A 25,156-nucleotide genomic window follows, 5' to 3' on the forward strand; every position below is an offset into this window, starting at 1 on the left:
TCACGTGGCCAGCGGGTACAATTGAGATTTGAGACAGAAAAATATCTTTCTCTCTGTCAATCCTATCGACACACACTATTAGTGCCACTTCGTTAGCATAAGCTCTATATGTATGTATATATAGGTTATACACATAACCTCTGTGTGAGATACACGTCAAATACTAATCCTGCGCTGTAAGCCAAACTATAGTGTTTAAATTATTAGTTCATACGTTTCTTATATGTTGTCCCTTTGTTATTGAAGAATTTCTCCTTTATTAACAAATATATCGTATATATTTACAATATTATTAAAAATATATTGTATAATCTTAAAAATTTATCGGTTTCAAAATTCATCAAGATGTTGAAAGTTTGTCATCGCATTCTGAAAGCTATTCCATATCAATTTTGTACTGACATTTTTTGATTCCGATAAATCACAGAAAAGAAAAACATCAGTTTTCAATAAAGTCAGATAGTCTATTTTTTCTAGCATTAATGATAAATGAATCAATATTGCCCACCATTTCGTATCTATTCGAAAAACAAATTGGATATGAATGTGATGAAGAAAATTTGTTCATCCTTTTACGAACACGCGTCAAACACGCGAATCGAATGGAATTGTAAAGTCGGTCAAATGAGCAGACCGTAGTAAATCTGAGTACAATCGTTGGATGTAACCTGCTGGAAGGCGCAGTGATGCCGTATTGCATGAAGCGTTTGGAATTGGAGTTAAACGGAGAAAGACCCAATCACGCATTATGGCTGACGAAATCGATGAAAAGTTGCTGGAGCAGGTGAAACAACAAGGAGAAATTGTACGGAAACTGAAAGCTGCTAAAGCCAATAATATCCAGGTAGGAACAATTACTTTTATGTATTACAGACTTGTATATCTTTTTTGTCACGAATTTTTTAATGTAACTGAACAGGCGATACCTTCTGGTAACAGTAAATTTCGTCTCCATGTGCTTGAATTGTATTTAAGTTTATATTTGAGTTACAATCATAATTGTAATAATTGTTTGTGATTAGGGTCTTTTTACAAATGCCTTGTCCATGAATTTTTCGTTTTTTGACTTGTTCTCATGAATAAATTTACCAGCATCTTATGACAAAACATCTTCGATCTTTCGTCTGCATCTAACCTCTGACAGAGACCGTAGTATATCATTTTCCATTCTTCAGGATTCAACGACTTTAAACTTAGAAGTGCATTTAGAAAATATTAACCACGATTTCGCGGATGTCAGTTATGTGTGTGGATGGGTTCCTACTACGAAAGATACAATATTCTTTGATTTCTGCGTAACCTTCGTTAATGATCGGCTCTTCAAATGGCCACATTTGAAAAGATGGTTCGCAAACATTCAAAATTTCGATCAAATTGAACGTAACACGTTTCCCGATCCGGAAGGATCAATTACTCCTCTGATGAGAAAGGTCGATCACATAAGCAACCTTCGCCTTTCCGACCGAAACATAATTGATCGAAAGGTGAGGTGTTTGTTCGCTGGCAAACGAAATGGCTATAAATTATATATAGGCATGTTTATAAAAATTTGCACGCATCGGTTAACGTCTCCCAATGAAATTTCTCTTCTTGGGAAACTGTATTAATTGTACATGTTTATATCAGCTATATTACATAAACCGTATAATTTATAGCATTTGCTTGCTAGTCTACTTATATGGTACCATTTGTTCTTTCGGCTAGTTTAATAATCAACATTGAGGCAGACTTTTCTCTTTGATTCTGGTTCTTTTAAATGACTGGATCGTTTGTGATGTTGTGTTTGATGTGGACCAATGCCTTACTACCTGCACGAAAATATTACCATGCATCGATGCTTTCGAGGCTAAAGGTACGCAAATTATATAGGCAGTTTTCTGTGATGAACAACGATAAAAAGAAAGATTGTATTAAATATATCCCATCTTTAAAGTTAATTTGAGATCTGTGTGTTAAACAAGCATCAATTAATTTTTAATTTTGTGTAGATTGCAGAGGAAGTTACTAAATTATTGGAATTAAAAGCTCAACTAGGAGAAAAGAATGGCGAGGCACCTTCCAAGCTTCTTCTTAAAACACCTAAAGGTACAAGGGATTATGGTCCTGAACAAATGGCACTACGACTTACAGTATTGGATAAAATAGTTGCAGTGTTTAAAAAGCATGGTGCAGAAACAATAGATACTCCTATATTTGAACGGAAAGTATGCAAAAATTGTCCATCATGATTTGAGTAACCAGATTTTTTGTTCCATATTTTAAGTAAAAATTATTTCCAATTTAGGAAGTTTTGACAGGAAAGTATGGAGAAGATTCAAAGTTGATCTATGATTTGAAGGATCAAGGAGGAGAAATTTTGTCCCTTAGATATGACTTAACTGTACCCTTTGCTAGATATCTAGCCATGGGAAAAATCTCTTCCATAAAAAGGTATCATATAGCAAAAGTTTATCGAAGGGACAATCCATCTACGACAAGGGGTAGATACAGAGAGTTCTACCAATGTGTAAGTCCAATAACATATATTAAGAATAATGCTGTTGATGAACCTATCATTGATATGTGATCTTCTCCATATCAAAGGATTTCGATATAGCCGGGCAGTACGATCCTATGATACCAGATGCAGAATGTATACGCATTATTTCTGAGGCATTACAATCTCTGGATGTAGGACCTTATACAATTAGATTGAACCACAGATTGCTATTGGATGGTATATTTGCTGCCTGTGGTGTTCCAAGTAATAAATTTCGTGCTGTGTGTTCTGCTATTGATAAACTGGATAAAATTTCGTGGTCAGAAGTCAAAAAAGAAATAATTGAAGAGAAAGGTCTGGATGAATCCAGTACTGACAAAATTGGCATTTACGTGTCGCGATTCGGTGGAATAGAATTAATTTCTGAGCTAAGGGAAGACAGCGAATTAATGAAATACGAATCGGCGACGAAAGGCCTTGAATCTATGGAATTATTATACAAGTACTGCAATTTATTGCAAGTGACAGACAAAGTAATTTTTGATCTTAGCCTTGCTAGAGGACTTGATTATTATACAGGTGTAATCTTTGAAGCGATATTGACTGGTAAATTCTAAAGAGTTTCACAACGTTTTAAAACAATTTGTATTAATACAATTCAAAAACTTGAAGAGTTCTTTCATCTGGAAACGAGTTATTTTATTTTCTTTTGCAGGTGACGACGTTAGCGTCGGTAGCGTCGCAGGTGGTGGTCGTTATGACAATTTGGTTGGAATGTTTGATAGCAAACACAAATCGATTCCTTGTGTTGGCTTGTCGTTGGGTGTGGAACGAATTTTCAACGTCCTAGAGACAAAGTTGAATAAGGAAGGTGTGAAAACGCGAACCACCGAAGTTGAGGTGTTTGTAGCGACTGCACAAAAGAATTTACATGAAGAACGAATGAAACTTTTGTCAATTCTTTGGGATGCTGGAGTGAAAGCCGAACAGTCTTATAAAAGAAACGTAAAATTGCTTGCGCAATTACAGTATTGCGAAGAAAGCGGAATACCGTTGGTTATAATAATCGGTGAAGGAGAATTGGCTAGAGGAGAACTTACATTGAGAGACGTCATGTCGCGTACAGAAATTTCGATCCCCCGAGCACATTTAATTGAAGAGATAAGAAAAAGGTTGTAAAAATATACAATACATTATTCGAACATCGAGCATTGTTAATTTATACAGTCTAATATTATCATACCAAACAGTGATTGTTCAATCCTTTGTCAAGTGTCACTTTTTGCCGATACATTGCACAGTAACTTGCTTGAAACTCGGCACTTGAAAAAAGAAGAAAACTGCGTTCCTGTGTAAACTAAATTATACATAATTTATTGTATCGAATGATTGAATAAAAGTACATGGGTATCAAAAATACTAGATCTTCGAAATAATTTTTCGCGAAATATCATCTCATTTAGAAATCGTGACAACTCGACGTCCATTTTCGTTTTTGTAATGGTCATTTGTAGCAGTGAAAGAAAGCAAAAGAAAAGAGTAGGAAATAAAACTAGTAAATAAGTATAACAGTAAAAGTAGGGATACTTAAAGAAACTTAATATATTGATATCGATGATATAACGAGAAAAGAACGTTCTCTCTTTTTCTTTGCAATAATCTCTCTTCTCCAATTTAAATTTCAATCTTTTGTTTCCTTGAAATTGATCATAACAGAAAGCGACAGCTTTTGGGAAACAAGTTTCTGTACAATGACTAAAGACTAAAAATTTCTGTACAATGTATATACATATAAATTCTTCGTTCCTTGTTTATCGTCATATCGTCGTTTGGTCTTTCATTTATCATCTGAGATTTGTTGTAGTTCGATACAGTCCGAAGGACAGTCCGACTGTAAAATGAGTGCAGATATATGTAAGTTTGACGTTCAGCAAATACCGCATGTCACGATTTATTAATAGGCAAGTGCGATCCATGCTTTTCGACTTTCAGCTCTGAAAGTGAATCAAGCGAATTATTTAGAGAAACGTCAGCTGTAAAAGGATTACGAACGATATTCGTAATGGGGTTCTCTATTTTCACTTCCACTAATGATTCCTGTAATTCCTGTAATGTATCAATATCAATGAATGAATTATAATTGAGAGTAGAGTCATTAGTAGTAGAAGAATCGTTCGAGGATACCTGTTTCTCTGTGTTGGATGAAGTGAATTTCTCTTCGTTGTATATATCTAACGGGGGACAAGAAGTATGTTCGTTCAAATGATTGATATTCTCGATCGAGGCTATACTTGAAATGGATTGAGTGTGTGGTTCAAAAATTCGCACGTTCTTTTCTTCGAGTCGAATAGAATTCGTTAAAGCACTTTCTTGCGAAAACGACGAATATCGTTCAGCTGAAGTACAAACCGAAGATGCAAACTGATCTGAATTTTCAGTGGATTTTGCGAATCCGTCACTTTTCAAATCTTCTCTATCGGGTTTATTCGGAGATATATTTTTACGATATTCTTTTGCATCATAGTTATGTTTCTTGCAATTACTGGACGATAGATCAAAAGGCTCGGCTCTTTCTTTGAGATCTTCAGCGTGAACGTCGCTCAAACTGAAGGCTCTGGCTCGACGTCGAAGATTCATTTGACTGATTTGTCGTTGTAACATCCCAGCCTTCCAACGAGGTACAGCTTTGAGCGTAGGAACGAGAGCGGCGGGATTATTATCTGTTAAACATCCGTTCGGATTTTGAGTAGGTCGTAGCGAGAAACGCCGATCGTTTAAAAATGATTTTATTGGCGTTGAAAGTCCCGGTGCTCTCTCTGTTGAGATAAGAGGTTCTTTAAGTGATTCAAACAAGGACGTTGATCTACTTTCGTATGGACTTTGCTGTGAATCCTAAAAAAAAAAGTAAAAGTAGGTAAGTGTAAATAGCATGAAACGCGATGTCACGTGAAAGAACGGAACAGGATAAAAGACGACGAAATTGAGGATTCCTTTCGTTTTTGAAGGCAAAAAACGTTTTAATCGATTCTTGGTGGATCACCGAACTCACCGATAAGAATGGTGTATCGTTCTTCGGAGGCGTTGGAGGACTAATGGGTGTCGCTACTGGTCTTAAAGAAAATCTTCTCGATTTTGTAGTAGTAGGTGCGACGAATATCAAACTACCTCTTCTCGACTCTCGTCGGTTTTGAGGCCAAGGGAGCTTGTTTTCGTTCGAGTTTACATTAAACTCTTGCGTAATCGTATTTTGATTACTTTGAGTTGTCGATGTAGGCGGAGAAGGCGAAAATAACGTGAACAAACTGGGAAGTTTCGGCGGTGTCAAGGAAGCGGTGCCCATTTTTCTTCGAGGTTGATTACGTTGATTCTGATCCGTGTTCGTAGTTGAGGTCCAACTGCCATTCGTAACGACGCTCGCATGAAGAGCAGTGAGGGCTCTCAAAAAATCGGCTAAACTGGTTTCCTCGAGCAAATTATTAGTATTTTCTGTATTAAGATTGCTACCTGCACCAGTGTGAGTGTAATAATGTCTCCGTAGATTTGAAGTGGTCGAGTCTCGTCTATCATCGATCGCTACCGATCCCAATGGAAATGATTGTCCGGTGTCTCTGTTAATCTCGTGATCTAACCCCGAATTCTTTTTTTCTGAACTCATTGAGAAACGACCTTTCCAAGGAGCAGATGAAACCAGTGCTTTGGAAACAGATCTTGTTAATGCAAAGTTACGAAGTTTAGAAAATCTTCTTTCTTTAATGCCATGTTCCTTGCCAGATGATTCGCTTATTCGCGATTTCATCAATTCATGAATTTTTCTAGCTGCCGTCGGACCGGACCAGGTTCGTTCCGTGTTTCGATCTTCTTTCTTCGTCTCGTGTAGTCTGATCTCACTAGCCGCTCTTGAACGAGGATTAGCAAAGCGATATGCTGGTATTTTTTCATGACCGATGGTCCAGAGTCCAGGTCCAGTACTGGACGTGTAAGTTCCTCCTTCCTCCGAATATATTTTACTGTTATTTTCTTCGAGCCTGTTACCGCGATATCCGATATCTTGGCTAACGAAAGTTGTCTGATTCGAATCATCAGCTCCAGTATCCTCTGTAGCTGGTGGTATGTAACCAAGAATATTAACCAATCTTGCCAACAATTCTGCTGGTTGAACCATCGCATGAGTTGCGAATGTTGCCGTTTTGTCGATTCTTTGAAGATCAGTCTCAGAAACGACGCGAGTTATTTGATCTTCCTATGGAGCAATGAAAAACATGTATTAACAGATTGTTGTATTACGCAAATGTTGTTGACCGGGGACGTATTGAGAAAAAGAGATAGCGTTTAGATCATAGAAAGAGGTCCAGATAGTACCATCATATAAAGTTGTTTGAGCTTAAAATTTATAAAGTGCTTATTATAGAGTTTGTGATCGTGTTTATCATTCACCTTTTGTCACGTTAGGTTTTCTTCTAACCTTTTGCATATTATAAAGGCAATTTTTTTGGCGTTATATTTTCAAAAATGGTGCACCACGAATTTTTTAGCGAAGAAGGAATTTTTGATGAATTTTATGCAAATGCTTTGTTTGATTCTTCGAATAACAATACTAATGATTCGGAAAATGATTGTTCTCTATATATTACAATAATTCCATATATTAAAATAATATATTATAATAATTCTAATTCAAACGTGAATATTAGATCAACAAAAAACCTTAGAATTAGTGATCGGTTGTGACGCTGAAAGTGAAAATGATACGCACGGTGTTAAAAAATGCACCTTTGCTTCCACAGAAGAATAGATTGAAGGCAACATTTCATAAAAAATAGCAAACGCCGGTCAAAAGGCATTTTTTGCATAAATTCTTCGATCAACAATATGTTAATCTCGATCAAATTACAAGACCATAGCTTTTGGTGGTGATCAAGCTCATATTCGAGAAAATCGCTTACCGTCGGTACCACTTCGCTGTTGGCGCGACGTCGAGGTCTGTTACACAACTTATCTTTCTCTTTTGAACCATAGAGCAAATCTCGAAGATCAGGAAAGCTATTGCTACGTGGAAATTTCGAAGGTGGAATCTCATAATTACATTCATCGATATATACTCTCTGAAATGTATTAAAATATATGAATAAAGTTGTTGAATGTATAGTAACATATTAGAGAAATATCGATTCATTATATAAATAAGCATATAAACGGGAAAGATCGAAATACAGAATCAGAGATGCGATTTCGTTTACCTTGACTTTAGATAGCTGTAACTCGTTGAAAGCACGACGCAGGTAGTTTATCTCCTTGTTGAATTCGTTCCAGATTTTACTTTGTGTATGCTTCAAATTGATCGCTAGTTTATGCTCGATTCTAGTAATCTTCTTACTGCGCATACCTCGTGCGATAAACGTCATAATCATGACAGTGTATCCCAGTCCAAACGAAATCCAACAGATCAGGAAGGTCTTGTATAACATAAAGAAAAATCCGCTACCCTTGCTATTGTCCTGTCCTATCGAATATGAATATGAATACGAATACGAATACGATGCAAGATCATCGACAATTTTTTCATTACATACACATTTTTTCAATGTAACCTGACATGAATATTTGTACAAAAAAATTAGTGTCGATTTATTTATCTTGTTATAGGGACGTACAATTCGTGCAAGCACGTATGAAAAAGACTTCGTCAAGTGAATGAGAACGTTGTGCATAGATATATTCCGATCGATGTCTCAGTTTTAGTACAAGCGTATTTCAGTTCACTGAACTTATTGTACAAGTTACTGTTCATGCTAAAAATAGAATCGGCGAAAAAACGTGACAAAATGTTTTCTAACCTGCCACGTAATCTCCGAAACCAATGGTTGTCAATGTGACAAAAGCATAGTAAACAGCTTCGTCGTAACTCCAGCCCTCGTAATGGGAGAAGACAAATGCCGGGAAAAAGATGAACATGACGAAGCCTGGCAACAAATGAGCGAATATCTGTGCAGTCAACCCAACTTTTCCCGTTTCGAACGTTGTTAATTTTCTGGTATAATAGTCATTATGGTCACTCTTGTACGATTTGTACTTCTGATGAGCTTTGACGAATACGTGCCCAAAAAATTCTCCTAGTTGTGTTAACAAAATCCCATTCATAGGTATCCCTATCAGACCGTAAAATATCATCAGGATGCGGCCAAGCATGTTCGTCGGAGCCAAATTCCCGTAACCTATATTGCGTATATTTAATAGATGATTAGCCAAACAATATTTGGAATTTTAGTCGATGATGACTATGAATGACTAGAATGATGTCGATAATATTCGAGTTTTCAAATGAAACTCAGACGTTCGCGAACTATACGATATGTTGTCTTGAAAAATCCGTATTTCATTCCAAATCTTTTACAAATCAATACCGATTCACGATCGCGTAAATATACATTCGTATGTAAGTACATGTATCTTCACTCGCTTTTTCCCTGATCTTTATTGTGCATAAACGTATAAAAATGTATATATATCGTGTATATTATACGGGTACATACCTATCGTGCTGACGACGGTGTAAGCAAAATAGAAACTGTTATAAAAATCCCATTTAAGAGGATCCGTCTCACCATCGGTATAATTATAAACCGACTTTCCACAGTACCGTGTCAATTTTCCAAGAATTTCATCGTGATCGTGACTAAGATTAGGCACATAATGTGCGTGAAGTAAAGCTGAAAAACAATGAGCATCAGAGTCTGAATACTAATATCTAATATACTCCTACATAATCTAAATATCTGTAATGTGCTTAAAAATTGAAAAAAATAAAATGAATTTATCATAGGAGAGAGAGAGCGAGAGAAAAAGAGAGAGAGAGAGAGAGAGAGAGAGAGAGAGAGAGAGAGAGGAATCACAATCCGAATTTAATGAAACACGCGTCGTGATTGTGATATAATAAACCAAAATTTAAACTTCACCCGCTCTTCTACATTCTTTAAAATTCGCATGATACCCCATTTAAACTACCTGTTCTCGGACGAACGTTATCTTATCGTTTCACTTTATTCGTTTATCATTTATGTTCTCTACTTGCTTCGAATTAGTTAAGGAACTCTATATGCGTGCGTGTACCGGGAAAAGAAGTCACATCAATACAATTCAACAAAGAACACATCGGATAACAAATTTTATACCGTAAAGGTAAAGATCTTCTTCAATTCATTAGAGTCAATTCAAATGTATTATCAGATTTCTTCACAATTGTTTGATCTCAATTAGATAAGATGCATTTTAGATAATATCATAAAATTAGTTTCGATCAAAAATGCTAACTGATTGTTATTATTGTAACGTATGACAAATTATGTGAAAGTAAAAGCTGCTCGCTCATCATATATACTGTAGTTATCTTCTAATCGACCAAAACTATTAATTTTAATGGTTAATGTCACGATAATGCTAGTTACAAAGTTAATGAAAATTCCAGAAAAAAGTGGATGTTGCGCACAATTGTACGTACGTTGTACTTTTTATCTCTATGATAGGATAGTAGTTGAAACGTTTTTATTCATGAACATTTACGGTTGGTTTGTAAAGGGAACCGATGAATTTGCTGAACAATTTTCTGAGGAGTGGCTGATTCGAATGATTTCGCATGCTATCGATTTCGTAACTCAGTATTGAAGTAACTGATCCAACGAATTTATCTTTTATCACAATTGCTCATTGTTGTTCAACTGAAGCAGAAAGAGAGTGAGAGAGAGAGAGAGAGAGAGAGAGAGAGATTACGACGAATCTTTTTTAAAACTTTAATAAATGTTGATTGGTAATGAAAAAGGTACAATAGATTTTTATGTGCTCATATTATTGGCCGACGATAACTTGGATTGATTTTTTAACTGCCGAATAGCGAATTCATATAAATTACTATATATGAACATTAAATGGCAAGGAACAATTTTATAGGTTGTATTGTTAAGATTTTGAATCATCTATATACTAGTTTGTTCTTTAATTACACGACCGACTGTGCTCACCATTAATTTCGATGCGTTCACGTTTGGCTTCTTCGACGCGTTCGATTTCTAGGCGACTCTCGATATGGTAGAAAATGGAAGCACCTAGCAACAAGTAAGTCAAAAACAGCATCAACAGGACCAACCATTGTTTCTTCGACATTCTTTAATCGAACGTCTGAAATAAGATGACAATGAAGTGTCAGCAACTACTGCCAAAATCTATAATAAAATAACAATGTCAAATTTCATTGAGTTTCATTGATTCGTCCTTTGCTTTTTAAACTTTTTCTCTGTTGTTTGATACCTGCAAAACTACGACGCTAGTCTATGAAAAGCAATTCTTGATGACAGTACATCCAATAATCCACGATGAAACGGCCGATTCGCGAATTGTCGCGATTCTTACTACCACTGCACTAAAAACAGATTATTGGACAGTCGGGCAGATTACGACATTATCGCGTGATAACTCTTTAGACTCTGACTTTGCGACCTTCGAAAGTCACCTTCTTTTCCCTCGATGTCAACTCCATTAGATATCCGATACGATTCTAAGTGCCATCAACTAAACGTTTTATCAATAATACGATTGTTTTTCATTTCCGTTTTAAGCTTCTTTCCTTTTTTTCACATAATATAAACTCTATCGAATATCCTAGAAAAAGAATATTAAATTTAAGAATGTACAACTTTCGTGATTAGATATTGTCAAAACACATTGTAATAATATAAGAAATTATAAGAGACTCACCTTAGAGATTTTCCTTAATACAAAACATTGAAATATATTTACGGTTCACTTAAATTTGACGATGCTTTTTGTATGACGATTCTTCTTACAATTAGTACAAAGACACGAAACCGATCAACTAAATGACGACAGACGAATGTACAAACTGCAACGAATGAACGTAAGAAAGACTCCTGTTGTAGTATAAGAGATTTCTTCTAATACATAACAAAGATTTGAACGACAATGAAAGAAGAATATGAACGATTTTCAATTCTTACCGGTTGCAAGAACGACGATTCTAATAAGACAAAAGATCTGAAACAAAGTAACTTAATTGTGTTGGAAATGATAATTATTAAATCGAATATTTTCTTGAATGTAGGTAACACGTTATTGGAGAACACTGATCGTTTCGATGGTTGCAGTTGAACTTAGGGACGTTTGCCGCGTGACTACAATTTTCGCAGTTGCCGCGCAGTTGACGACAAAAATGTTCCCTTGATGCTTTTTACGTAACTTGCACGATGTATGTACTTTGTAAAACGCAATATTTCCTGCTAGTTGAAAGATCGAAGGAAAAGATCGATCGAATGCATGATTTATCGCTTAGAGAATACGTCTCAGTCAGTTATTTACTTTTTTTTCCACATCTATGCTTACGATTATTCACTGGCAACCAACCACGGTGTAACACCTTCTTCAGTTGTAAAAAGAAAAACGGACGGAAATGAAATCAAAGGAACGGATATTAAAAGAACGCTGTCAAATTATCCAATTGTTACAAAATTTGGGAAATCGATGTCAAACGTTACTTATTCAATTTTTTTATATATGTAAATTTCATTGAAACTATATAGGTATACAGGAATGCAGTAGCTTATCTTTATTACACATAGAGATTGAGACGACACTAAGGCAGATACCGAATAAAGGTGGATTAAACATCAGTATTAGCAACGAGAACAAAACATTATTGATAATAAGCTATCGAAAGTTAAATAATATAGTTAAGTGTGATAACGTTCCGATCGCGATTCATATCGATCGAAACGTGATAATCTATTTCAACTCCGAATAAAACGAAAGTACGTACCTTGATGGTTATGAAATAGAATATGCTGTACAACAGTTGCGATCTGGAGAGTACAAACACGTTTCAATACTGATAACTGCCACGTTAAAACGTCTCTCGATATATCCTCGTTCATCCCTTGCCTTTTCCTCGTGGTTTACGTTTCCAATTAACTCTTTGTTTTTGAAATGTCCACTGATGCTATTACTATATCTTTCCCGCTTCAAGCCATGAATTTTTTTAAAATGACATAAAAACCGATGGTATGAGACACCTTAATTTTCGTATTATCACGAATATCCTCGATTGCGAACAATTGTTCGTTATTTGTCACAAAAAGTTTACCGAAAGTTTGCAATTTTGAAAAATAGCAAGAAATTATGGAATTTGTAATAACATTAGTGTTATCAGCTTTTCTCCCTCTCTTATTCTTCTATATCATTTAAATTTTATCACGGTTTAAAGATTATATACATACCTATCACAATTCTGTCTTTCTCATGTTACATATTTCTTTTCCAGCTTTACAATTTTTGCGAGTTACTATCTATTATTTTGTCTCGTATTGTCGGCAGACAAGATAGAAATTAATAGAAATTAGATTTTGCTTTACCTAAATACTATTTGTCGATAGGAACACTTTACATTTATATAAGAGAAATAAGTTATTACCGTTGCTTGCGATTAACACGTATTGAATGACTTATAGAATGGTAAAATTACGTTTTTAATAAGTCACCGATATTCGTAAGTTTTACCCGTTATAACGCATCTTAGTCGCACAAGAACTACGTGTAGCACGATCATAAAATCTTTTTTCATGAAAGGATAAAAGACAAAAACTAGTCATTTTGATGACCAGTCACGTGCTCAAACTACTTTTGGAAGCGACCCTTGCTCAAAAGTATGTCATAATAATGCTAAGCGTTGAGGTCAACAACTTTATGTAGAAAGAGAAAAGAATTAAATTTGAAAAAACAGTAAAACACATTGTATCAGTAAAAAACACCTTTTTATCTTATCGCAAAATTTCGATCGATTATCGATTTAGAACTAAATTTATTTAAGAAAACCTACAGCGAAACTACTCAAAGTACATGCATTGAAAGAATTTTGAGAAGAAAGGAATAAAATAGTTAAATAAATGAGCGAGATAAAAAATGGAGCGAATGCGGCGAGAATAGAGATATAGATAGATAGATATATAGATAGATAGATAGATAGAGATAGAGATAGAGATAGATAGAGAGAGAGAGAGAGAGAGAGAGAGAGAGAGAGAGAGAGAGAGAGAGAGAGAGAGAGACAGGCAGACAGACAGACAGACAGAGAGGGGGGAGAGAAAGAGAGAGAGAGAACTGGAAGAAAAAGCAAATTCAACTATTACCACCCGCAATATCACGTTGCAAAAATTATATCCGACTCAACGCTCACACGTAACTGATACAAAAATGATCTCTCTTTGAATAATTCAAACTTCGTACTTAGACACGTTAATATAGTTATTTGGTTAGTAAACTCGTGCTAATAACAATTGATGTTGTCTGTACACGGTCAACGAGTATAACCGTTTACAGATAATTTACACATCATGTTCTCTCCTATTCAATGAAGTATCCAATCGAGTTTTCATTCACTTTTACCGCAAATTTTCGGTGTTTTTTTAATGATTCGCCAAGTATTATATAGTGGAAGGATATCATAGGATTCTAAGGGATAATATTTTATCAAAAGTATGTTGTTCAAAAGAATGTGTACCATCAAAAGTTCTTGTTTTAATCATATTTTGTATCTCGAAATTAGATATATGTATGTGTCATTATAAACTCATAATATATCTATAATTATATTAAAAATGCGAAACAAGAAATAAATGTGCACCTGCTTACGGGTTTCACTCGATGTAAATGTATAACATCGAAACGAGTTAAAAAATCTCATAATACGAATAAAAGAAAAGAAGAAGGAAATTTTCAACGAAGTAACTTTTGTACTATTATATGTTCGAGGAAAACGATTCAAAATTCCAATCCAATTTATTTGTTGATAGTGACGAAATGTATCTTCAAATTAATAAACAAAATGCTCCTTTTTAGACTATCTTCGATGACGTGTAGGCCAAAGTTGTCTTTAATTCTCAATGCTAAGATCGATAGAACAACAAATTATACGTACATATATAAAAGACTCAATATACAATAGATAATTGAGGAAATAGACAAAAGAAAGAATAGGCAATTTCTGTTTCTATTTAATATTCATTGAATGATTTTGAAGATGTATCAGTGCCATCCAAGTTCTATATCTTCAATCTTTATATTTAGTTCTTCGAACGATGTATCAATACCAGGTTCGTCGAAACCACCGTTTAGCTCAATTTTCTGCTAAAAGTAAGACATAAAATATAACAAATATAACCAAGCGTCCTATTATTAAATTCTAGGAACAAATCAAGTTGAAAAAAAATAAAGGAGGAAAATAAAAAACAACGAACCTGTAATGCTGCAATTTGTGAAGGATCACCGACCAATAAAATCTGCGTTTCGTTATCATTTAAATCATCGGTCGCTTTGGAAATCTGTATTTGTCCATCTTTTTCTGTGATCTTCGGTTATACCCGAAAGTGTGAAAAGAAAAATTTGAAAATTTTTCTCCAAACGTATTCAAAATACAAGATATCTTCTAAATTACCTTTAACGACGAATTACCGTTATCTCGCATAATGCTTCCTTTTCGTCTATCTTTGCTTCGACTAAAAGTCTCTTGTACAGATTCTTGGCAGAGAACATCGACATTATCATCATTATCGACTAATGAATGAGCAGTTCTTTTGTGCATCACGAGAGTGCTACTTTGTCTGTACCTTCTCAAGCAAATTTTACATTCGAACGGACGTTGTTGCGTATGAACCTAAAAAATAGAGAAATGTGTTGAATGTCAGGTAATCACGTTATACAAAGAGTAAAGAAATTACTAACGAGATGATGCTTGTAAAGACTAGAATATTCTGTGAATCTCCTTCCACAGTTTTCTATAGAGCATACGTAAGGTTTTTCACCCGAATGAATTCGTATATGATTCTTATAATTTGTTGCACTAGCAAACGCCTTGCCACATTTAGGTTGTGTACATTTGTATGGACGTTCCCCAGTGTGCGTTCTGACATGAACCTAGTACACATGCAGTACACAGAATTTGTTCCATTAATCGCAAACCTGAAACGCTGTATTGCCAAATTTTTACCTTCCTAATATTACTCGTAGTAAAGGAACGACCGCATCCATTGAACGGACATAAGAAGGGCCGTTCTCCAGTATGGGTCCGTACATGTTTTAGCAAATCTCCGGATGTTTTAAAACTTTTATCGCACGTTTCGTTTGGGCATTTGTAAGGTTTCTCTCCTGTGTGCGTACGCAAATGCGCTTTTAAACTGTATCCTGTCGAAAAGCTCTTCTTACATTTTGGATGTGTGCATCTGTATGGTCGTTGACCGGTGTGGGATCGTTCGTGAACCTGGTTTAACGATACTATTTTATATAATATGATAATAATACTTCATTTTTTTTAACTAACTGTAATTTTTAACTAATTTTTAACTGACTGTAAACTTCTTCGTTTTAACTAACTGTAATTAAATCTTCGAGAATCAAACAAATTCATTCACTTGGACGTTGGTATTATTTAAATTTACGAATATGGTAGAGCGTATGATAGATTAATGAAACGCGCTCCAAACTTATAAAGGAAGATTCCTAACTCACAAATTCAAAAAATTATGAAACTTTAAAGATATGTAGAGGATATACGGGGTGAGTCACCAAAAACGAGCCACCTAAATAACTCTTTCATTTTTTTTGATACAAAGAAATGTTTGAAACAAGAGTTGTTTAGTTCCGAGGAAGTTACGTGATAGAAAAAATTTTTCCCAGATAGACGTATTTACGAGTTTTGAACCTCCATTTTTTTTTAAATAGAACCACGTATTTTTAATCATCTACAATTGTAGCCCTTCTCAAGATGAATTCAAATATCACAATTATTTAGGATCAATCGAGATAAAGGACGTAATAATCAATGAAGGAGAAAAATTCGTAGTAAGTTCTTCTGAAAGAGTATATTCTTGGTTTTATTAACAAAAACAAGATCTTTCCAGCGATCCACGCTGTACAATGTATGTAGTCCATTCAATGACAAAAGTCAGTAGATATAAACAAAACACTCGCGTACTAAATACATGGTAGAGGCAAGGAGCTCCAGTTATTGAACAATCGTCGATTGTTAAGAATTTTCAAAAATCTCAATGTTTCGAAAGATCTTTTTTGTGTTCAAAAATACATGATTCCATTTAAAAAAAAATGAAGGTGACCTTCAAAATTTGTAAACATATTTACTCGAAACGGCTTTTGTTTCGCACATTTCTCTATATCTCAAAAGTTGAAAAAGTTATTTAGGTGGCTCACTTTTGTTGACTCACCTTGTATAAGTATATATTACGCAATTTTTCTTTGTTACCTAAATTCATTCTAAGGAGATAAAATTGACCCTTGAAAATTCGGTTATTTCCTGATTTTGCGTTTTAACTCGCAAAATGTGAGAAATAGAAAAAATGTTTTCAGACAGAAGTTACTTCTTTTGCTTAGGACTATTATTACGTAAAAAATGTATATATTGAATTATAACACATAATTACAAAAGAGCCGGACTTTCAAGAGCCAATTTCACTCCCTTAAAGTGAATTTGGGCAGTAAAAAAATATTGTGTAATACATACCTAACATATATTCTCTAAATATCACCAAAGATCCATAATTTTTTGAGGGGTGGGGATCTTCCTTTGTGAGTAAATTTTTCTGATAATGGCTTTCATATAAGGCATACAATAATGATTGAATCAAGAACATGTTTCTGACAGAATTGATATTGCAATTCATTCACATTGTCTTTGTGAAGAAACCTGAATCAACTTTTAATTTGCAATAATGTTGGGAAGAATCTTTACCTTAAGATGATGAGGTGTACTGTAAACCTTTGAACAGCCCTCCCTTGGACAAGGATGTCTTATTCTTGATGTAGATAGCTTATTTAATAAAATCTTGGAATCCTTTTTCTTCAATTTCCCATCTTCAATTTCCCATAAATCTTTGCTAATATCAAGATGGCCAGCTACCATATAAGCATTACCATCGATAAACTCTACATGCGGATAGTTTTCAACATTTTCTATGGTAGAGTCACGAGCTTGAACTAATGTTGCTGGCTCTAATTCCAGTTGAAGTGGTTTACCTTCTGCAAATTCTGTTATATCTCGAAGCAATATGGTATCTCCACTCTCCAATTCTAATGTTGTTTGCCTTTTTAAATTCATATCTATAAAACAAACGAATCTGTGATGTTATAACAGATCTAGAAATATGATGGAATACAAATTACAATGTTTGATTAGCTCTATCAATATTTGAATATTATTCTTTGTACACGCATTAAATCTTGAAATCATGAACAGATAAGTAAAATGGTGGCATCTATTTTGCTATTAATAGAAACAACATTTTATGTGTATTCCTCTTGTGTGTTGATTAGTTTCTAACCATCATCGTTGAAATTATTGGTAACAAATGCTTGCGTTCCATCAGGCAACGTTACTGCTGTCAAGGTTGTACCACCACTCAATAGGTGTTCATCTAGTGTTAATTCTTCTGTTTGATCATTCCCAGAATTATTTTCATTAATTAAAACTGAAAGACACTCCAGTATATCCATACGATTGTTCTGCAGAATAAAATGATTAGTAAGAGGTATTTTTGATATAACATGAATGCTTCAGTGAATGAATACTGAATAAGATGCTTCTACCTGTGTCTCGTCCGACATAGTTTCGACATCTCGAGTCATGAAACGATTTGAAAGTTCTGCGCCTTCTGTTGACATATTTCTCTACAAATCCAGAGCTGCGAACAAAGAACGTTTCGCGATGATCGTCGATGATCCACATCATTATTTTGTGTCTTAGTTTCATGTCCGCAGGTAAGCATCTGTCTTAAAACAGGGATCATCAGCATCAACTTGTTTGCGATGCATTGAAAATTCTATTATAGTGTCTATTGTACCAAATTATTTTTTTACCCACAAACACTGAATATTTTGAGATATGAATATTTAGAACAGTACTTGTGCAGTCAAAAGGATACACCAATTGATTAACTACTCAATACAACATGTATTCGCATAACAATTATAACGATAACATAAGACTCGCGGCGTACCACTACATCTCGCAAGTAATATTTCCTATATGTACCTATAATTATGCATTAGGAACGACGGTATCTAGAAGTAATACTGATTATTGCATTGGTAATTACGAAAAAATTGAATTGATGAGTCGCAATAGTTATAATTATGGTGAAGTGAAAGACGTATACACAAAAAATTCGCCATTTGTTGATTGAAATATGCCTCAACTATAAATCAAAATTGAAAGTATTTAAGTCGAATAAAATTCGAATGTCTTTTGTTTCTCTCTCCGATTTTCTTTGTCTTTTTTCATCATATAGCGAATTCAACTTTCGATGTTTCGCGCAGCCTCGTAATTTAGTACCAAAGAATCTTGGGAAATATTACCCATAAACTCGTACACCCGCGAAACCTCATGACGGAAAATACGCATATATTAAATAAGATGAAAATAATCAATTCAATAAATTTGAATGCCGCAAAAATGCTTAAAAATTTTACGCACCACTAGATAAGCAGTTTCAATGATGATTTTTATTCGAAGCTACATCGTGAAACGAAAAGACATAATCGATAACCTTCTCCAAATTGTAGTCTTGTATGTTCCTATAGTTTTAGTATAGTTACATACTTTCCGCTTGACTTTCAATTCTTATATTTGGTTTGTTCATCACAATCTTGGTATCTTTCATCAACATATTATTGTGAAAAATAATACTATATAGATGGTGAATGTATCTCTTTAAATGCACGACAACTCATTTTTGAACACAGCCGTATGTATATACAGGACCCGTGGTGGGGGGTAGACCATTGATACTGATATGTATACTCATACTATACTCTATACTTTATACTATAGTCGATTCAAGGCACTAAACTTTAAACTACAAACTAAATTATTAAACTAACTATCTACATAATTTAGATTTGAGTGGTTGAACGAGGCTAATCAGATAGTACCTATAAACAAAATAGTCATTTGATAATCACGTGATCGATGCTGCGGCTGCCAGTTATTGGCTGCCTAGTGTCGATGCCCGGGGATAAATTTGTAGTAGATCTTTGCCGAGGATCCTTATCCAGGTGAATTAACATTTTTTCAGGAACAAATTGTAAGCAGGCCCTGTTCTGCCCTGTCAAACACGTGTATTTGTTTACATCTATGGACTCGTCGCGTTAAACCACAGAGATATGTATAAAGATGGAGTAGTCGAATGAATCATGTTACCGCTTAATCGTAAGTGGACGAGATATGGAAATAGAAAGAGAATACTGTATAGAGACACCTTCTGTTCTTGTCTAATCAAGCATGTATGTTGATGCTACTCGGTGCTACACTTATAGTCGACACAGTCGATTGTTACTAGTTGACAATCGTTGCAGTCGCAACAGTCAAATTTTATTTACATTTATGCCCCGTCTCGTTGATTAAACTACAGATATTTATTGTATGAATGTACATGCGTTATTAGACAAGAACACATGAAGTTTCTGTGCAGCGTGGTTTTTATTCCTATATCGCTTTTTCAACTCACTCACGCACTCTATCTTTATGTTTCGATGTATTAGACCGACTATAGTATACTTATAAGTGGAGTAAAGCACGGCCATATAAATAGATCTCGGCACAGTCGTTCGAAAATTGAGTCGTGAAAAATCTACATGGAAGACAACAAAGTTTTTGTTCTGCAAAACAGATAGGGATGAGTAAAATGTCTCTATATCTGTCTGAAAAACGATCATATAAACAGGTCTTGACACTCATATACTGAAGTTATAGAGGAAATCCTCTCTGTGAGGCCTAGGGAAAACCTGAAGCACGACTAGTGAAAAATCACATGGAAACCAAGAAGATTACCGTTTCGACAGACTCAGAGACACTTTACTTATCTCTGTCTCTCTCGCAAGAACATGGACTTTGTTAATCTCCCATGTTGATTTTTCACGACTAGACTATGATTGATGGTGATGATGGTTTTCCTAGCGAATATTGAAATCCGATTATGTGATCGTGTATATGACCGTGCTTTTGACACTTATAATAGTTTTTGAACCACTAACTCTCTCTTTCTCTCTCTCTCTCTCTCTCTCTCTCTCTCTCTCTCTCTCCCTCTCTCCCTCTTTATACATGTTGCAGATCTAATCTTGTTCTCTATTGGTCAATTCTATCGTAACTATACGAATGTAAGGAAAACGAATAAATAAACGTAGCCTACTTTTTACTGTTTACAAAAATATTTTAACAATTTTACGAATTTATTCTGTGCATTCGTTAAATATATGAATATGCAGTATCTATGAGAAAATATATTATAGACACGCGTAAATGCATACAAGTGCGTCACGCATCATGAGTATGCATATATTTACATAAGTATAGGTGGCACGTATGCGTTATTCCAAGGTGTATGGTGTATATGTATCTGCCTATACTGATTTTCATATATCTTCAATATTAACCCATATTACTAATACTAATAGCAAACGGATCAAAATAGATCAAAATTGAAGGTTGTAACTGAAAGATTTTGTTTATCTTTGCTTATCAGTTATTGTTAATAATTAATAAAATATTAAAAATCTTTTGTGATCCGTTTCGATCCAGGCTTAGGAATGAAAGGAAATTTTATTAAGTATTTCTGTCAAACAGTGAAATAATAGTTGCTTGATACGGATTTAGTTCATATGATCTTAATTTTCTCGCTGGAAAATCTAATTATATTTGTTTTAATGCAAAACTACAACACGTTGACAGAGTCGATAGAGCAGTAATTCGTTGATTTGTATCAAAGTACAACGATATACTTAGATGTATACTCATGTTCGCCAAACGTATAATCAACGAGGCTCGTGGGGGCTTAGTTGTTGGTAATCGATGCTGGTTTCAATTAATTCAGCATCCAATGTATTTATTGAGTGAAATAATTATATTGCAAAAAGGTAACTAACAAATATCTTTTCTCCTTTCTTTTTATAGAATTACATATTTCTTGTACACTATTTGATATAAGGATTAATTATTGTAATGTTTAATTGATTAATGAATACAGGCTTAGAATGCAACAGGACCAATCAATAGATTTTTCACTTTGGACAACAAGACCATTTTTAAAATCTGAAGATAAAAGCGATTTTAGCGGAACACTTAAAATGTTTGCATCAAAAAAACAAATGTCAAACAGCACCTTTTACGCAGAGTTGGAACCTGATGAAGTAATGGATACAAAAAGTGATCTAAATGAATCAAAGAAATGCCAGGATGAAGATTCCAGTCATTCCAATATGATAGCACAAGATAAGAAACAGGAAGATTATGACGGACATTCATTCCATAAAATTGCTTCCTTCAGAGATTTCCCACGATTTCGTTCATTTGTAATGTCAGCTGGAAGTTCAATGGAACATATTGACATTGAAGAGAGCGAAGAGAATTCAATGCAGGTACCGTTTGTACGAGTATCGCACAGTATGTTAGAATACAGGAATAGTAGGTAAGTTAATAGAGTTAGTTAACTAAAGCCAACTATAATTCATTGCAAAAAATTGAGGAAAAGTATCTTATAAGACATTTAATGTGCAGATATATAACCACAGATAGAAATTCCCGTCGATATGCAGTGGAATCGTATACGATAAGCGAGTCTGAGAGCGAAGAAGAATCCGAAAGAACAAAATCACTGGACACAAATTCCGCGATAATCGTGGATCATACTGATGACTCGGTTCCCAAATTAAAGTCGGTTGATAACACAGCTTGTATAGATTCTAAAAGGAAAAATGCACGTCGAGTTGCAGAAGAATTGTTAGCTACTGAAAAGAATTATGTTAACATTTTACGATTGATCGATCAAGTATTCCAGTTCAAAATCGATCAAGAGAATAGAGCACATCCTATGTTTCCTCCAGAGACTGTCCAGCATATGTTCTCTAATATCAAATCGATTTATAAGTTTCACAACGATTTTCTGTTACCTCAACTTCAAGAGAGGATGCAAAATTGGGAATCGGATCGTAGAATCGGAGATATAATGAAGAATTTTGCACCTTTTCTTAAGATGTACACAGAATATGTAAAAAACTTTGATTATGCCATGAACTTGATACAGACTCTTCAAATTAAAGTCGCTAGATTTGCTGCTATTATCAACGAGATTCAAAAATTGGACGAGTGTGCCAAGTTATCGTTGCCACATCATATGTTAAGCCCTATACAAAGATTACCAAGATACGAGCTTCTTCTGAAAGATTATTTGAGAAACCTCACAGAAGAAAATGCTGATTACAAGGATACTAAAAGTAAGGATCTTTCGAGTTCCATTCGATTCGATGAGTTACTTCCGCATAAAGTAATGCGCATCTAGCAAGGACTGGCTTCTATTTAAACGTCTATTGAACGGGGCACGTTTAAATAGACGTCTGTAGATGGCGACGATAATAATCGTAGAATCAAACGAACAGACATGGCTTTCTTTCTCGTAGAGGCGTTGGAATTAGTATCTACTGCTGCTAATCACACGAATGATGCAATGAAGAAGATTGACAAGTTTAAAAAGCTTCTTGAAATACAAGAGAGTATATACGATACGACAGATCTAGTTAGTGCTACGCGGGAGCTTGTAAAAGAGGGTCGTATTGTTAAAATTTCAGCAAGAAGCGGTGATCATCAAGAAAGACATTTGTTTCTGGTATGTACATGCATACCTTAAATATACAATCTGGATGTATGGTCGTTGGTGCATAAATTTGTTGACTGATGCATATAATAAATACTTATTCAATCAATACCGTATATTAGACTTTAGTGATGGAAATGTTCTTTGTTTGTTCTGCCTTTCAGTTTACTGATTTATTATTACTTTGTTCGATAAGATTAATACCCGGACCATTGTATCGATTAAGAGCTAAATTCCTGATCGAAAATTTGCAAGTGATCGAAGGAGACAACCTAGAAACAGCAAACACATTTTACATAAGAGATGAAGACAAAAGCGTTGAATTATATACGCATGTGGCTGAAGAAAAGGCAGCTTGGCTCGAAGCGTTGTTCGACACTATGCAAGAAATGATGAAAAGAAAAGCGAGTCTAAAAACTGGCGATGTGAAGACTCTTGTCGTGAAGACTGATGATGTATCTAGATGTATGATATGTGAAGTCATATTTTCCGTGATGAAACGGAAACATAATTGCAGAGCTTGCGGAATAGTGAGTACCACCTTTCGCCGATGGTATTTCACAACCATCGGCCTGTAAACTATGGGAATGGAAAACATATTATCAGTTATTAGTTAACATCCATCCACATTTTCCCTAATATTTTTCCTATAATATTCCTTTCCTATAATATCCTTTCCTATAATATTTTACAATATTTTACTTGTTATTTGTAGGTTGTCTGCGGTAAATGTTCAAATCAAAAATTATTGTTCGAGGATAACAAGAACATGAGAGTTTGCCGCCTCTGTTATACCGCTTTAACGCAACCGCTTGTTAAATCACCTTCTTCGACATCTACGTCCGGCCCAGTACCCAGTTTATTACAAGTTTCAGCAAGCGCATTGTCTGTTATATCTGGATATCTTATGTTAAAAACACAACCAAGTAAATCTTGGACACGACGATGGTTTGCATTACATGCAGATTTTGTTTTGTATACTTTTAAGTCTGAATCTGAAAATATGGCTCTGACGGCTACTCCTATGCCTGGTTTCATTGTTACGGAAGGTATTAAATTATCTGACGAGGATCCTTTAAGTCACAAGGACAGACCCAAAGCTCTTAAAATACATCATTCTAGGAAAAGTTACTATTTACAAGCGTTATCAAATGAAGATAAACAGAAGTAAGTTTCATCATGTATATTTTGATATTCGTATAATATGTACATATACATACATGTATGTATACATATGTAAATTCGATCATCTATACGAGCGGCTATAAACAGGCCAACCAAATCGGTCGACTACGGTAGAGTTGGTCGAGTCGAATAATCGACTGAGGCTATAGTTTGTTCAACAAGACGAGGCAATAAACGCAAACAGAATGTGATTACTGCGGTTACTAGCTGTTTATAGTCGTCCAAATTTTTGTATTCACAGAAAGCGACTGACTAAAATTTCTCGCCAATTGACCGCCAATCGATCCATCTATAATCGATCTAAGATTCGTTAAATTTCATTTCAGATGGTTCCATGCTTTACAATTAGCTACTAAAGCAGAATTACCTTCATTAGCAACAACGGAAAATGAAGACGCACAAAAAGATCAATTAATTGTCCATACGCGATAAATAATTTATCGATCTTATCTATGATATCCAAGTTAATCTTTTACTGCCATTAACGTATAAGATCGCTGAGTGATAAAGTAATCGTTAGTAGATAATTAACACATGAAAGTGGCGTTAACTTATGTTATATAATATACATGCATAAACAGATTGTTATTGGTGTACTGTGTGTCGATTTAACGGCGACCACATTGCCAAAACGCTTGTTGTACAATATTTTGTACCATTTTGTTATATATTTAAAAATATATAAGTATATATTTACATAATTGTTTAAGATATTGTATGTATGATACATAATTTTTATCCCAATGATGAAAAACACCAATGGTGTCTTCATTAAATTCTGCAGCAA

At 34.7% G+C, this 25,156-nt stretch overlaps 4 protein-coding genes across 28 annotated transcripts; 2 read left to right on the top strand and 2 right to left on the bottom strand.

Moving 5' to 3' along the window:
- Window positions 1–55: 55 nt before the first annotated feature.
- Window positions 56–3,898, top strand: LOC126918504 (histidine--tRNA ligase). 5 transcript variants are annotated; one of them, XM_050726464.1, is made up of 7 exons: window positions 56–176; window positions 478–844; window positions 1,176–1,484; window positions 1,989–2,204; window positions 2,285–2,506; window positions 2,584–3,085; window positions 3,195–3,898. In XM_050726464.1, the coding sequence occupies exons 2-7, from the start codon at window positions 749–751 to the stop codon at window positions 3,656–3,658; spliced, it is 1,809 nt and encodes a 602-aa protein (XP_050582421.1). In that variant the 5' UTR covers window positions 56–176; window positions 478–748; the 3' UTR covers window positions 3,659–3,898. The 5 variants fall into 5 exon arrangements, with proteins under 5 accessions (XP_050582421.1, XP_050582423.1, XP_050582422.1 ...); XM_050726466.1 differs by lacking the exons at window positions 56–176; window positions 1,176–1,484 and adding an exon at window positions 1,705–1,852 and having other exon boundaries at window positions 338–844; XM_050726467.1 differs by lacking the exons at window positions 56–176; window positions 478–844 and adding an exon at window positions 1,705–1,852 and having other exon boundaries at window positions 1,336–1,484.
- Window positions 3,825–13,260, bottom strand: LOC126918501 (open rectifier potassium channel protein 1). Of its 7 annotated transcripts, none has more exons than XM_050726449.1 (12): window positions 12,300–13,260; window positions 11,485–11,521; window positions 11,225–11,369; window positions 10,778–11,128; window positions 10,492–10,692; window positions 9,010–9,186; window positions 8,314–8,691; window positions 7,717–7,979; window positions 7,423–7,581; window positions 5,529–6,719; window positions 4,664–5,371; window positions 3,825–4,585 (listed from the first exon to the last, which is right to left on the bottom strand). In XM_050726449.1, the coding sequence occupies exons 5-12, from the start codon at window positions 10,631–10,633 to the stop codon at window positions 4,424–4,426; spliced, it is 3,180 nt and encodes a 1,059-aa protein (XP_050582406.1). In that variant the 5' UTR covers window positions 10,634–10,692; window positions 10,778–11,128; window positions 11,225–11,369; window positions 11,485–11,521; window positions 12,300–13,260; the 3' UTR covers window positions 3,825–4,423. The 7 variants fall into 7 exon arrangements, with proteins under 7 accessions (XP_050582406.1, XP_050582408.1, XP_050582407.1 ...); XM_050726451.1 differs by lacking the exon at window positions 12,300–13,260 and having other exon boundaries at window positions 10,778–10,889; window positions 10,980–11,128; window positions 11,485–11,941; XM_050726450.1 differs by lacking the exon at window positions 12,300–13,260 and having other exon boundaries at window positions 10,778–10,884; window positions 10,967–11,128; window positions 11,485–11,941.
- LOC126918503 (FYVE, RhoGEF and PH domain-containing protein 4-like) lies at window positions 9,638–25,070 on the top strand. Of its 4 annotated transcripts, none has more exons than XM_050726463.1 (8): window positions 9,638–9,655; window positions 21,267–21,451; window positions 21,562–22,002; window positions 22,092–22,807; window positions 22,991–23,196; window positions 23,349–23,714; window positions 23,900–24,351; window positions 24,696–25,070. In XM_050726463.1, the coding sequence occupies exons 3-8, from the start codon at window positions 21,569–21,571 to the stop codon at window positions 24,799–24,801; spliced, it is 2,280 nt and encodes a 759-aa protein (XP_050582420.1). In that variant the 5' UTR covers window positions 9,638–9,655; window positions 21,267–21,451; window positions 21,562–21,568; the 3' UTR covers window positions 24,802–25,070. The 4 variants fall into 4 exon arrangements, with proteins under 4 accessions (XP_050582420.1, XP_050582419.1, XP_050582418.1 ...); XM_050726462.1 differs by lacking the exon at window positions 9,638–9,655 and adding an exon at window positions 19,496–19,594; XM_050726461.1 differs by lacking the exon at window positions 9,638–9,655 and adding an exon at window positions 20,867–21,022 and having other exon boundaries at window positions 21,117–21,451.
- On the bottom strand, window positions 14,031–19,618 carry LOC126918506 (zinc finger protein 76-like). Of its 12 annotated transcripts, none has more exons than XM_050726479.1 (9): window positions 19,472–19,618; window positions 18,128–18,222; window positions 17,863–18,043; window positions 17,274–17,641; window positions 15,519–15,788; window positions 15,254–15,445; window positions 14,967–15,185; window positions 14,770–14,880; window positions 14,031–14,659 (listed from the first exon to the last, which is right to left on the bottom strand). In XM_050726479.1, the coding sequence occupies exons 2-9, from the start codon at window positions 18,200–18,202 to the stop codon at window positions 14,558–14,560; spliced, it is 1,518 nt and encodes a 505-aa protein (XP_050582436.1). In that variant the 5' UTR covers window positions 18,203–18,222; window positions 19,472–19,618; the 3' UTR covers window positions 14,031–14,557. The 12 variants fall into 12 exon arrangements, with proteins under 12 accessions (XP_050582436.1, XP_050582431.1, XP_050582429.1 ...); XM_050726474.1 differs by having other exon boundaries at window positions 18,128–18,306; window positions 19,472–19,614; XM_050726472.1 differs by having other exon boundaries at window positions 18,128–18,310; window positions 19,472–19,613.
- Window positions 25,071–25,156: the final 86 nt, after the last annotated feature.

Source organism: Bombus affinis, chromosome 7, assembly GCF_024516045.1.
Source record: "Bombus affinis isolate iyBomAffi1 chromosome 7, iyBomAffi1.2, whole genome shotgun sequence".
Classification (NCBI taxonomy): domain Eukaryota; kingdom Metazoa; phylum Arthropoda; class Insecta; order Hymenoptera; family Apidae; genus Bombus; species Bombus affinis.